Raw genomic sequence first — 15,113 nt, forward strand, 5'->3', positions numbered from 1 at the left:
CTTATACTTTTTAAAGTACATATATAGTACTACCAAAGGCACCAGACGACACACTGAAAGGTGGTCCCTTATGATCATGGGACATACTCAAAATCGGGCCAAAACTAATTATGCAATATGTTTCCTCCACATTGCCTCCAACTACCCATGTTTGGGACATCACCGTAAATTGTAAACACCCAACCAATGAGGCTTTCCTTGTATCCTTTAAAGCCCATACATAGAGCCACTAGATGGATCCCTCCTTTCACCATATGTGGGTCCCATATGATCATAAATATGAATTGAAGATGGCCAGAAATCAACATTTGCGCAAAAATCTGTTTGATGCAAAATATATGTGGGGCCACGTCAGTGGGGTCCACCACCTTCCCAAACTATTTAATATAGCATCTAAACTCTAAAAAATAACTCTCAGATATTGTTGGGCTTAAAAACCTTAAGTGGGCCATCTAGTATAGGCTATTTTGTATGTCTCTTACCTTTCATGTAATGAGGTCAACCTGACATGTTTTGAACATGGGTGTTGTATAACTTGTAAAATATTTAATGGACAGATCTTGATGTCCAAATGTTCTCTTAAGATATAAGTGGCCTTGGGCCCATCTAAATGATGGAACCCTAAGGCCCAAGCGGGCCCAACACTATGAGAAATCGTTGGGGAATGAGAAACCCACAATGGTAACCTTCCTTGAGCCTGTTGGGCAGGCCCATTGCCTACTGGGCAACGTGCCTTTCATACTACCTCTAGTCAAGTGGACCACGCTTAGAGAGACCTATTTTACAATGCATAAACTAAATAATTGGGCTTTTTCTTGATTTGTTGTTTATGTGGCTAGTGGGCCTAATATGATATATGATATGAAAGATGTTAACATGTTATCCTTTATGTTTGAAATTGTGCATTGTTTCTAGTTGGTGGAATGTGTGGGGCCCACTTAGTTGTGGAATTAGATCCACACCATTGAAAACGTTGTGGTTGGACATTTATGCCCTTGGGTTGGCTTATTGGTTTATGACGCAGGGGAGGACGTGAGGTCGAGCACCGTCTTCCTCAAGGGGATAACTATTCCGAATCCACGGAACTTCTCTGGACTCCTCACAGAGACTTCTCGAATCCACGAGGAAAGAAAGCAGAAAATAGAAATAAATTCTAATAAATTCGAAATTGATTGATGAATAATTGATAATTCCCTAATGTGTCTCCTTACACCATTAATATAGGAAAAAAAATAAACTAAAATTCGTAATTACCAAAACTAGCAAAATTCTAACTCTAATAAAAATCCTAATTCTAATAAAACTCTTCTAAGGCCTAATTTCTAAAAATAAAAATTGTAAATAAACTTTCTCTAGAAGAGTCCTAGTACAACTAAAAGTTATTTCTAAAAGGAAAGAAAATCTAAAGCTCTAAAAATATTTAAAAAATCGGAATTACTAAAAATAGTAAAATTTTCCTAAAAATTCGTTTTTGAGCTGAAAGCGCGCCTTTTTTGACGAAACGGACAGATGCGACCCACTATGTGGGTCGGTTCACCTCAGATGGCCCATTTCAGTAAAGATTGATAGGTTGTGCGCCCCGTAATGATACCCGGATCAAAAGTTATAGTCAATTCACGGTCCATCTTCTTTTGGCTCAACCATGCTAGGAACGTGTCTGTGACAGGTTCTACATCAGTTTACCAAGTGGGACTCACACTTGACCTATACGACCCCATGCCTTACATGTAGTTCAAGTCCAGTGTGAATGTCACACTAGCTAGGTCACACTTAGTGATGGGTGAGATGATGATACATGTATGGTACATGATAATGATGATTGTAAGTTGTTGGTTAAAATGATAGATATGATTTAATGGATGGTGAATTATAGCTTATGCATTGATAATGGATGACTAATTATTTATAGCACTTATGACATTGTTTATGTTAATCATGAAGTGAAAATGATCCTCATGGTAATGATGATGATATTATATATATATATATATATATATATATATATATATATGCATGATGACAAAACATGCTAGTTGACTACCATGCTTGATATCCAAGTGATAATAATGCACATATTGATTGTCGTAATGATAATGTGGATAAGATAACTATATTTTACTTGATGTATGGATAATAATACATAAATGATGTTGGTGGACGTAAGGGTAACCTTATGCATGATAGACAACTAATGCCTAGGGCATGTATAATGATAGTATTGGACAATGGCCATGATGTTGATGATACATGTGAATCCTTATATGCTATGTACTCTATGCACATGATTGCATGATACCTGTTATGAGGATAAATTTAATGCTGAATGATGTCTATGATAATGATGATATATGTTAGAACTTGTGTACCACTATAACCTATCACTACAAGAAAAGAGGGCTTTAGCCTTGGTTCAAAACAGTGGCTAAAGAGGTTAAAAACTGAGGCTAAAGCCTTTAGCCTCCGTTTTGCCTCAGTTATCCAAACAGAGGTTGAAACCCCTGTGGCTAAAGGCTTTAACCTCATTTTTCGCAACCGAGGCTAAAATGACTTTTATAGCCTCGGTTCTTCAAGTGAGGCTAAAAGAACCTTTTTAGCTTCAGTTTTCTCGAAATGAGGCTAAATCAAAATTTTAGCCTCCATTATTTCCAATTGAGACTAAATCCAAATTTTAGCCTTAGTTGCCTCCAATTGAAGCTAAATCTATTTTTAACCTCCGTTCTCAACAACCGAGGCTAAAGCCTTTAACCACGGGAGTTGTAGTCTCAGTTTAGGTAATTGAGGCAAAACTGAGACTAAAGATAGATTTAGCCGTGTTTCTTTCACTGTGTACCTGCCTGACAAACATCCTGAATTATTAGCTCCCATGATTTGATTAATTAAAAAACCAAGCATTACAATTGTCATTAACAATGCCCAATTCTCCAAAAAATGAAAGTAGTCCATGTTAATTGAGTAAAAATCATCAAACAAAGATCCAAAACTGAGTTTCATAAAACGTTCGGTAAATGACTTAATATCACCAAAAAAAATCTATTGCAATGTATTATATCTTATCATTAAAGGATTTGTCGCAGGCTAGAAAAGAGACATCTACTGGTGATTACGAAATGGGCCATATTTAAAACATCACCACCAGCACAAAACGCACTTCCTTTCCCCTGCAACCATTTGAAACACAACAATTAAAAACATGTCAGACAAAATTTCAGCAAAGACAAAAAAAAAAAAAAGAATTTCTAGCCATTTTCCTGACTTAACATTATGATATTAATGGTATGTGATGAAGAATTTAACCATCAAAAATGAAAAAGCAATCATAACTATTCATCAACATTCCCCAATAATAACAAGAACAACAACAACTACAAAAAATGTTAACAATTGTTTTGTGGAATTGATGGTTCTTTGCCATCCAAATAACACAAAAGCTCACATCATGACCAGCCATAGGTTGAGAACTCTGTTTTTGGTTGGCAGCCCGAGCATGAAAACATGAAATCCTCAATACATAGGTTATACCCTACTGACTTGAGCAATATTAAACACAACTTAAAAGTATAAAGAGAAGAACGGAAAATGAAATCCACACTCTTCTTCTTCACTCTATCAAAGAGAAAACGCAACAGGCAGGAATTCATTACAAATTACAGTTCATATACTTAAACTATGACATAACAAAAACTAAGAAAGGGACATACCTTAATATGTTGTTATTTTGAACTCCATTTGAGGGGATTCTATGAATCCAAGAACACGCGCGCACACGTGCGCGCACACACACACACGCATATAAACAAACTAAAATCCAAAAATGATGTGCTACCATATATGCTAAAACAACTCAGAAATAGAACAAAAGTAATGGGCCATGATGCATTGGGGTTTGAAAACCGTCTTGGGTCAGTTCCATACAAGCAGTGTATGTGGTAATCCAGACTATTAATTTGATGGATCTCAGTGTGGGTTGAGTAAGCTTATACACTAGAAGTTCCTAATCTTTTGATTGACAACTACAAACAAATGGTTAAATAAAAAAGAAAGCAAAAGCCAGGGAAAAGCCGAAAAGCACAAAGTTGTCGTCAGGAACTTCCACATAGAATCAGAAATAAATCATACTAACGTGAATTAATTAATTTTGAGCTTGGATGGACAATTACATACCATTCTCATTTTATATGGCCATGAAACCATGGATTGACCACAAAATCCAAACGTCTTGGCGCTTCAATGAGTTATTTGTGAACAATGAAAATAACAGTAACTTCCTCAGAAAGGAACATATATATAGTCCATATAGAAAATAATCATATAAAAAGGACAAACAAATAAAGACCATTGAAAGTGAAACTAAAAATTTTCTCCATAGGTTGGAGGTTTCCTAGCCCCACACTTACCTTGCAAGTAGAACATGAGCTGTACATGAGTCGAGTTAGCTCGGTCAGCTCCCTCGACTCGCCTCGGCTTGAAACTGGATTCAGACAGAGTTGAGTTGGTTTTTGGAGCTCGAAAAAAATTCAATCTAGATATCTCAATGACAATATATATGAAGAGAGGCCATGAAGCAAAATGAGAAGGTGGGGGCAAACTGCCTAAATTCAAACTAGAAATTTCAACTAGTAAGCAAATGAAGTAGCTCAGAAATCAGTAACCCAATAAAGAAAGGATCAAAGAAAGGATATAGACCTTACGAGAGTGATCTACCCTCCCTGCCATTCAATAAAAAACAAAAACAAAAACATGTGATTCAAGCCATTCACCAAGAAAGTAATTAGTATTAAAGTAAATTCTAGTTTAACAGATACCTCAAGGATGTAGGAGGCCACCCACAACTCATCACTGGCAGAAATTCCGATAGAGCCAACCTGGAATTCCCAATGTTCCAACTACTAGAGTTATATATAGTATAGGATCACTAGATAACCTTTTTACATGTGTCGAATGCGATGAACATATATACATGTAACACTTGCCATAGATAAAATGAAGAAAGTAAATTCATAACCCTCCAGCTCAGGTGACTGCCCATACATATCATAACCCCATGATTTAGGGTCTGCATTGTAAAGATGAGATGTCGCGTAGGAAGCTGGAAGCCTAAGCAGTCATGTTATCAAGTTATTATGATGCTCGAAGCAGTAATTTTCCTTTTCTAAAAGAAAATAAACATTAGTTTGGATTCAGTTTAGAGTTAAGTTAGCTTTATATGGACTGACTTTACAGCCATGACATCAGTTTTATGTGTCTAGTAGTATGAAATGACTTGCGGCCTTTAGTTTACCTGTATGTAGTAGCACCCGTCTGATGAAGAAACCACATTGAAGTGAAGCTGATGGCAAGGCCTAAAAACCCAGTTGATGTCATCACCAACCAGAACATGGGCATCCTCAAGAGCAGCCTGCCAATTCACTCCACGGATACATGAGCCCAATAAGAAAATAATGGAAGCATCCAAATGCAGTTGCTGTAATATATTGAAGGTAATTGGGTCAAGCATTGTGCTCCTACTGTTTGGACTACCAACATTGAGGTCATGGGTTTAAAGCTACAATACCCACGAAGGTTTGCATTGGCATCTATTCAAGGGTCAAAATATCATGGACTCAATCCTACCAACCATACCAACAAAGGGAAATTGAAAACTGTAACAGACCAAGCCCAACAGACTCACATTTCAGATTGCTGAAACAGCTTATTGTCTGCACACACCATTTTTTATACCTTCATAGTTTTATTATGTTATTTTTTGTTACTAGAATACTCAAACTTGCTTGTGTTCTGTAATTTTCCAACACATATGAGCCCACAAACTATGCAGCTGAAACCACTAATGCATGCTCGTGATACAAAATCCACATAAAATGCCCTGCATATCAAGCAAAACTTGAAGCACAAGAACACTTCATTATCTTACAAGGAGTTCTTATTAGACATAAGCATTTCACTCTGTTTTCAAGAGTGAAAGTTTCAGGCTACCTTATAAACTGTTTTAACTTTTACTAAGATAAACCCTATAGTGTACAGCACATATTGGGTGCATAGGAAAATACCACAATTAATAATCTCTCAAAAACCATGGAGATGCACAGAAACATATTTTGTATCAGTACAAACATTCAAAGAACTGGACATAAATTCAGATTGCACAGAAACCATGGAGATGCAGGGTGATCTAGGTTTATGAATTTGATCTACTTATGAAGTTTCTCCTAAATAACCATCAGTTTAGCACGGACAACTAGGGGGAAAAAAAACCTTGCAATAAGCAATTTGGGGAGTCTTGGAGTTATCCTTCATAAACAGCTAGATGTATTAGTTCTATAACTCGATGATTTTTAAAAGCCTAGTCAGGTAAAGTTTGCCAAACCTATATGTAATGAGAAGAAAGGAGGTTCAGCATCAATTTTTAAGATAATAAGAACCTTCCAATGTGAAGATGAACTGAGTGTGTAGAAACAAGTTCACAGGCAGCGGTCAACCAAATAATTCAGGTTTATGACCTGACAAACTTCTATGAGAAACGTAGGGTTGATCTGATTAAAGAGTGTTGAAGTACATTAAGCCATCACGCTTACAGAATAGGTAAAGTGCAAATATGGTGTTCCTTTTAAAATTAAAAGGGTTATATGGTCCTGGTGCAATGGGACATGTACAGCACCCTGACGCACCCGGTCTCACTACTTATAATACTTGACAAATGCCCGATTAAGCTAGCTATTCAAGTCAACTGAGAAAATTGTTGGTTTAACGGAATTTTATAGAAAATTCAAGATGACATTTAGTATGTTTTAAATCCATTCATAACCCAAGTCAGATGTGTCTGGCAGTATGAGGCCATGTCTAGGCAAAGTCTCAAACTCTTGCATTCAACCAGAAACAGTCTTTCAATTTTCCAAGTTTGACTAGGCCAAGTGAATGAAAAACTCGCAGACTTTTCAAAAGATAAAAAGATCAAAGAATCTCCTCAACCAATCTTCAAAAAATGAAGTCTCCAGACAATGCTCAGTAGCAGAACCGTTAAGATCTAAAATTTCAAACATAGAACACAACAAGAAGAATTTAAAAAAGAAAAAAGAAAAAAGTCATCAAAAAGGGTGGACCATATCAAAAGCTCAAGTGGACCACACCATATGAAATCAGTGCTAATTGAACACCCACCATCCAAAACTTCCATCCCACTATGTTTTAAAACTAAATAGTGATCTTAGGTTAATTAAATTTAAATATGAATTTTTAAAAACTTCCATCCCACTATGTTTTAGAACTCCTAACAAAAAGATCATCCTTCAGGTAGAAGATTTTCTTATACTTAACTGAAAGACATAATATTGAGCTGCTTTCCTAAAGAAACATTTGCATCTCCTCTTTGATAAATCTCCATTCATGCAAAATGATATCCTTGATCACATGCTTACAAGGTCCACTCTTACACGTGATACAGTACATTGGCCAATCCGCAAGACAGACAATGAACTTATATTTGGTTTCTTATCTATCTAAATAGGTGACCACCATGATATCTACAAAGATGTAAAAGAACCAAGCTGACCAAGAAAAAGCACCCTACCTGATAATATACACCTGCTGTAAAAATGAGCCGACCAAATCCTAGCAAGATTAATGGACTTATAGATTGAAGTGCGTCCTTCCATTTCCCAGGTAGGGAAGATAAAAGCTTAATTTCACAGCAGAGTGATGCCAAAAAAAAAAAACTATTATGAATAGTTTGTGACCTATAAAGAAAATGTCCGAGCAGTACAAAGCCCAAAACAAACCTCTTGTTGTGACCTATAAAGAAATTACTTTTAAATCTCACTATTTTTTGAAGGATCCAAGTATCATAGATCAGAATAATGTTCTGAACCAGGTCCATCAGATTACTTTTTTAACAAAAAGCTTTAGAAACAGCAACAAATATAAGAAATTAAAAATTCCATAATAGTGAATATCAAAATGTAAATGTCAAATAATGCTTCCAGAACAAACTATAAGCTGGTCATCAGTAAAATGTTTAATTGAGGTCAGGGAACCATCTCACATATTGAATTGATATATATTTTCTCTATCTCCCCTCAACATGTTATGTTCTACTGGTTCTTGAGCACATATCTCACACCCATCCCCATTGGGTGATGAAGGGGCAATTTCCAGGAATATAGCACTGAGCATGAGTAACACACGCATGGAGGATCATGCTCAAGTGGTGGAATGTATAGAAGATAGGAGCCTACCAATTCATCTTTTCACTGTGTGTGTGTGTGTGTGCACGCGTGTGTGTGTGTTATACACGCTCCTGAAACTGAGAAAGAGAAAGAAGAAGAAGCACAAACCTGCTGCCATTCACTCGACCGTTCCATCCAAGTAACAGAAGCTGATGGCAAGAAATCCCTCCCAAAGTCATTCCTCTGCCCATAAAGAACTGCCATCCCGTCTGCTGCAGTAGCATTCCTTTCCATAATCCTCTACATGAAACAAGCCTCAGGGACCGGATCCAACCCCTGCGAAACCCTAATTCTCCCAATCCTCGAAAAATCCGTGCAATACTCCCCTAAATCGCCGCCTTCTTCCACATTCCTGCCAAACGTGGCCCTGCTCTTCGATCCGTGCCCACGGATCTCTGCTTCCTTCACATCCTCCTCATCATCCGCCTTCCTCGACATGAACCGGATCATCTCATCCCGCTCCTCAACGTTCTGCCGCAGCTTCTCGACACAGATCCGCAATTCGGCCTCTGATTTCTCCATATCCTCGATTCGGAGCGTCGGATCACCGATTTTAACGATACTTACCTCGATCGAGAGAGATGTTCCGAACGGAAGGTAAAGATCTTAGGAAGAGTGACGATTCGGTGGGGATGAATTGAGGTCGAGTAAGAAAAGCTAGCAGAGATGGAGTTTCACGAAGTGAGAGAGAGAGAGCTGTTGATTTCAATCAAAGCTGGGAAATGAAATTGGGGATTTCAAATATACAGGGTGGGGTAGCCGCGGATTAGCTACTAACAGATCGAGTAGCGATGTCACCAACTTCTGTGGGCCCCACCATGATGTACGTATTATATCCACACCGTCCATCCATTTGGAGAGATCATTTTAGAGCATGAACCAAAGAATGAGTCAGATCTAAACCTCGAGTGGACCCCACCACAGAAAACAGTGGGGAGAGTGACGCCTACCATCCATTTCCCTTGTACTCCATATGGCATCTCTTCCATGGCCGAATCCTATTTATAACATCTGTAAAATAAGTTTAAAGTTTGTGGGGCCCACTGGGATGTAAGTACTACGTCTACTCATAAGGTGGGCCCATTTTGTAACTTAAAAATCAAGTCGGAACAAAAAATTGGTGGGCCACACCATAAGTAGACCCACTATTAAAACTTCCTTAGACCGAGCATTTGATTTTAGAGGTTTTTTCATTGAGGTTAAAATGCAAGCTTTTAGCCTCGGTTCCTATGCAACTGAAGCTAAAAAGTAGACTTTTTGTCTCAGTTTCTACGTAATCGAGGCTAAAAAGTAGACCTTTCGCCTCGGTTCCTATGCAAATGAGGCTAAAATGTAGACCTTTTACCTTGGTTCCTATGCAAATGAGGCTAAAAAGTAGACTTTTGGCCTCAGTTCTTATGCAATTGAGGCTAGAAAGTAGACCTTTTGCCTTGGTTCCTATGCAACTGAGGCTAGAAAGTAGACCTTTCGCCTCGGTTCCTATGCAGCTGAGGTTAAAAAGTAAACTTTTCGCCTCAGTTCTTAAGCAATTGAGGCTAAAAAATAGGCCTTTCGCCTCGGTTCCTATGCAACTGAGGCTAAAAAGTAGATCTTTCGTCTCAGTTCCTATGCAACTGAGGCTAGAAAGTAGACCTTTCGCCTCGATTCCTATGCAACTGAGGCTAAAAGGTAGACTTTTAGCCTCGGTTCCTATGCAACAGAGGCTAGAAAGTAAACCTTTCGCCTCAGTTCCTATACAACTGAGGCTAAAAAGTAGATTTTTGGCCTCAGTTCTTATACAACTGAGGTTAAAAAGTAGACATGTCGCCTCGGGTCTTATGTAACTGAGGCTAAAAAGTAGACCTTTCGCCTCGGTTCCTATGCAATTAAGGCTAAAAAGAAGACTTTTGGCCTCGGTTCCTATGCAACTGAGGCTAAAAAGTAGACCTTTCGCCTCGGTTCTTATGGAACTGAGGTTAAAAGGTAGACCTTTCGCCTCGGTTCCTGTATAACTGAGGCTAAAAAGTAGACTTTTCGCCTTGGTTACTATGCAACTGAGGCTAAAAAGTAGACTTTTAGACTTTTAGCCTTAGTACCCTAGCAACTGAGGCGAAAAATGAACTTTTAGCCTCAGTTTCTTAGCAACCAAAGCTAAAAAACACATTTAGCCTCTATTTTTTCAACCGAGGCTAAAAAATTGAGGCCAAAGGCCTACTTTCTTGTAGTGTATGCAGCTTATGTATATGTGTGTTATAGGAGCCCTAGTGGTCATTTGTTAAGTATTCACAAGAGGTATAGGGTCCCGGTGTGCTATTGAAGACACTTAAATATATGAACCCTCGCGTCACATTGGCTATTCTTGTGTTTAGGCCGATTATTATTTATATCTGATAATCATGCTAGTGTACTTAGTCTAGTAAGACACATTGAGAACATGCTTAGTATAACATTATGATACATGCCCATACGCATTATTTCTATGTCCGTTGTGAGGAATGAATGGTTGATCATAACATATGCCACTGGGCTGAGATGTTTATGGGGCTCCTTGTGAGATAGAGTTGCCCCATATGATAGCGCGGTACACACAGGTTTGATGCATGATTAGATGGTATGACTCATGCATCTTGCATTTTGTGTGACATGATCACTTGGCGCCCTAGTGATATCAGGGCTGTGGCCTCCACAGGCGTATTGTGGATGATCAGATTGGACACCAAAAATATTTAGTTCTAGCACTGTGGGCGCTTAGGATGTCCTAGGGTGAAAGTCCCAGAACCCTTATGGTATTAGGAGGATGCTCCAACGTCGAGACCGAGTAGATACATGAGCGCTTGAGTGCCGAATACCAGTAGACCATGTCTCCCATTTTGTCATGGTTTGTACGAAGGGGGTGTAGCCTTATCCACCCGAGGGTAGGGACAAAGCTAGGCTGAGTTTGACCAGCTCGTAAATGGGTCCGCTACCGATGAGTCAAGAAAATATTGGCAGACTACTGGCCATGCAGGTAGTGAGGTTTTTTTCACTTGCATGGTTGCACGTCTAGTTGGGGCGGCAATCTGGTGTAAAGTGTACTAGACCCCAGTGATATTCCATAGATGAACTGTACTGATATGTAGATCTTGATGAGAACTGGCGTGCCTGCGTTGCATCTTGCATATGACATTGGCCACGTATGCCTTGCACCGCATAGCCTTAGTATGGTTGACAGCATTATACTAGACCCCGGTGATCTTCCAGAGATATACTAGCGGATGATAAGGGATTTTGTCCCACTCTTATGTGAGGATGGTGGATTACCCATATGTGGTATGTTCGTGATTCCTGGTGGAGATGTATCATGTGTTGTGGAGATGTACTCGCAGAGAGAAGGGATGTTCAGCATTTGACTCATGCATTCATTCATCCATTATTCACTCGGGCTGGTGGTGCGCAAATAAATCATTATGTGCATCTTTGCAATGACCATAATTTTGGTTAGGAATGGGACTGTTCTTCTCCAAATCCACGGGCCTAGCAATGGCCATAATTTCGGTTAGGAATTGGACTGTTCTTCTTTAAATCCATGGTGTATAGACTGTTCTTCTCCAAATCCACGGGCCCATCAATGATCATCAAATACGTTGCGTATAGACTGCTCTTCTCCAATCCACAGTGAATCCTTCATACAGAAAAGTCCATCAAAACCATTGATGGGCCCACCAATGATCAATAAGGACGTTTATATGGCAGGAACTCACCATAGATTGTACATAAATATCCCATAATGAGAATAAGGGCATGCAAAATGGACGATAACAAATATTATCAGCCGTGATCACCCGATTAGATAATAAGGGACCATGCCCCTTCAATGGGCCATGGTTGGGCCCACTTGACCCACATTTAAAGTAGTCCTGATGGGAGCGGATTAGCTGTTACTGGGTAACACCATAGTGGGTGTTACCCTATGTCATGCCCCGACATTTGGGTACCCGAATAGGGTATTCGGGACCGAATCTCAGGTTCGTGAGTTTTAATATATTGATTATTTATTACTATCCACATGATTCAATCAAATTTAATAGATATTCAACATTATCTAAAAAGAAAATACTGCTGAAATGTTTATTAAATTCAATAATCTTGATACTTTTTTAAATTTTTTTTATTTTACATCGAAATTTGGAATATAAATTAAACCTAAATAACAAAACTGAATTGAATTTATACTAAACCTAATGTTCTAGAAAATAAAACTAATAGCAGAGGCCCGTCTGCTTGAAGTATTCCAGCTCTGCACTTGTGCATTTTTGTATTAGGGTGAGCGTAACAGCCTAGTAGGGTCATTTCTTACCCAAAATTTAACATGTTCAGATAATAGAATTTTTATAAATAATGGAGGAAAATAGAATACAAATAATAAATAACATGAATTTAAGCAACAAAATTGTAAAACAATGATGCATGTAATATTTTCCATAACTTCTCATAAACAATATATATCATTTCTTACAACACCGTACCCAAGTGGATGGCCACGTTGCATTAACGCCCACACACTGGTACCTCATGGTGATGGACCCATTTATACATTAGCTAGTCAGACTACTGCTCTAGTTGTACCTCTGATATATGTCTACGCACAAAATTATACTCATACGCCATACACAAAGGAGACTCCAAAGGATCCAGTGGATTCTAGGGTCTTTCACCCAAGGGCACAATTGCCTTACTCCCTGGCTCTAGGGTATCTCACCCAAGGGACACGATTACCTTACTTGCTAACTTTAGGGTCTTTCACCCAAGGGACATGATCGCCTTACTTGCTTACGTTGCATCCAACATATTAAAATCGATGCTCAATAAATGCTAGACATGCATGTAAGATCAATCATTGTTTTGCAATCGAAAATATTAACGATATAAATTTTTATTTCTAATTAATAATTTTAGATTTAATTTTATTGAAACTTTAATAATTAAATATTTAAATATAATATTATTTTTACTATTAATTAATTTAGGAATTACTGTGAAATAATGTATAAGAAATTTTATTTAAATTCCAATTTTAATTAAATCAATTTTTTTACTTAAATAATATTAAGTATTAGCATAAACATATTTATTATTTTTATTCATTAAATTCTAAAATTTAAATTTTATTTTAATTATCACATAAACTTAATATATATATATATATATATATATATATATATATATATATATATATATATATATATATTGTTCATAGTTTATTATACTTTTCTTCCACTCATATTTTCTTAAATTTATTATTTTATAACTAATTTTTTTTTCTCTTTAATAAGTCATCGAGAATGTATATTTATGTTTAATCGATAAATTTATTTAAATTTTAATTTAAACAAAAATTTGAACTATATGGAGAAGATATATAAGTTTTACATTTAATATTATACTTTATTAAAATTTCAATCTAATAAAGTTTAAATATATATTAATCACTAGATTCTAAAATATAGAAATATAATCAATTTAACTTCAATTCCAAAATTTTGAAAATTTTCTTTAACTTAATTAAAAATTTAGAATTAAAATTTGGATTTTAATCTTTATAGAAACAAAATATTATACTAATTCCATAATTTATAACATTAACAATGTAATTAAATTATTATTTAATAATTTAAGTTAATCTATCTTAAATTAATTAAAAATTTTAATCTAATTATTTTAGATTAAATATTCTAAATTCAGAATTTTATTCAGTTTATATATATATATATATATATAATAAGTTAAAGGAAGTTATTAATTTGGATTTTGGATATTATTATTTTTATACATCCAAATTTTAATTAATTTATTTTTATATAATTTTCTTTGTTTATAAATTATTGGAATTTAAATTTTAGTTTACTTTTTAACTTGATTTTTTTAAATAATTCGGATTAATTACACAATTAAATTTAATAATTAACATAATCATTAATTAAAAATATTTTCAAATTAATTCAAATTTACTAATTTAAATAAATTCATTCCTTCACAAACTTATATTCCAAATAGATTAACATAATCATTATATTTTCATATGCCCATCAACAAAATATATTTATCAAATAAATATGAATTTCTTGAAATTTTCAGAGGGAAAATAAAAGTATTTTTTTTAAAAAAGAAATATAAATATAAATAAAAAAGTATTAAAAAGGTTCACATATGGGATTGGATCACCCACATAATAATTAACTGAAATAATATTCCTAACATAACAATTAACTGAAAATATTAAACTTCAAGTTGAAATCACCTACCTTAAAAATATGATGATCTAGTCCTACTCCAATCTCTCTCTCTTGATCTACAAACTTCTCTCTCTCTCTCTCTCTCTCTCTCTCTCTCTCTCTCTCTCTGGTTAATTATTTCTTTGTTTATTTCTTTCCTTCCTTTTTAATGGAGGTGAGTAACGAGCGGAAGAGTCGGGAATGTGGACAGTTTCGTTTAGTGGGAGGGTTCGGTACCCATTACCGTACGAAAAGGAAGGAAGAATGGAGAAAGTGGGTTAGTCGGCGGTGACGTGCAGAAGATAATTCATTCTCTTTTAAATTTTTTTTTTATTTAGATATAGTGGGTCCCACTAACGATGATATAAATTTACTCCATCCATCATCTTGGCCTGACCATGAGAGGATATAAGGCTAAAAAATGAAGCTAATCCAAAGCTTAGGTGGGCCACACGCAAGCGGACGGTGGGGTTGGTTCTCACAAAAAATGGATTGTTACATTCTACCCCCTTTAACAAAAATTTCATCCTTGAAATTTAACATACCTATCGTATGAAGAGTGAAGCTACTTCTCTCGGATTTCATCCTCTCACTCCCACGAAGCTTCGTCTTCGCCATGATGCCCCAACTGAACCTTCATGAGTGGTATTGTTCTTGTTCGAAG

General features: G+C 36.3%; 1 protein-coding gene across 4 annotated transcripts; it reads right to left on the minus strand.

Annotated features, from left to right (window-relative positions):
* Window positions 1–2,847: 2,847 nt before the first annotated feature.
* Window positions 2,848–7,026, minus strand: LOC131250964 (uncharacterized). 4 transcript variants are annotated; one of them, XM_058251403.1, is made up of 3 exons: window positions 5,279–7,026; window positions 4,803–4,862; window positions 2,848–3,158 (listed from the first exon to the last, which is right to left on the minus strand). In XM_058251403.1, the coding sequence occupies exons 1-3, from the start codon at window positions 5,492–5,494 to the stop codon at window positions 3,057–3,059; spliced, it is 378 nt and encodes a 125-aa protein (XP_058107386.1). In that variant the 5' UTR covers window positions 5,495–7,026; the 3' UTR covers window positions 2,848–3,056. The 4 variants fall into 4 exon arrangements, 2 of the variants coding, with proteins under 2 accessions (XP_058107386.1, XP_058107387.1); XM_058251404.1 differs by lacking the exon at window positions 2,848–3,158 and adding an exon at window positions 4,585–4,706; XR_009173523.1 differs by lacking the exons at window positions 4,803–4,862; window positions 5,279–7,026 and adding an exon at window positions 4,162–4,496.
* Between the last annotated feature and the right edge of the window lie 8,087 nt (window positions 7,027–15,113).

The sequence above is a fragment of the Magnolia sinica genome, chromosome 7, assembly GCF_029962835.1.
Source record: "Magnolia sinica isolate HGM2019 chromosome 7, MsV1, whole genome shotgun sequence".
Taxonomy (NCBI): domain Eukaryota; kingdom Viridiplantae; phylum Streptophyta; class Magnoliopsida; order Magnoliales; family Magnoliaceae; genus Magnolia; species Magnolia sinica.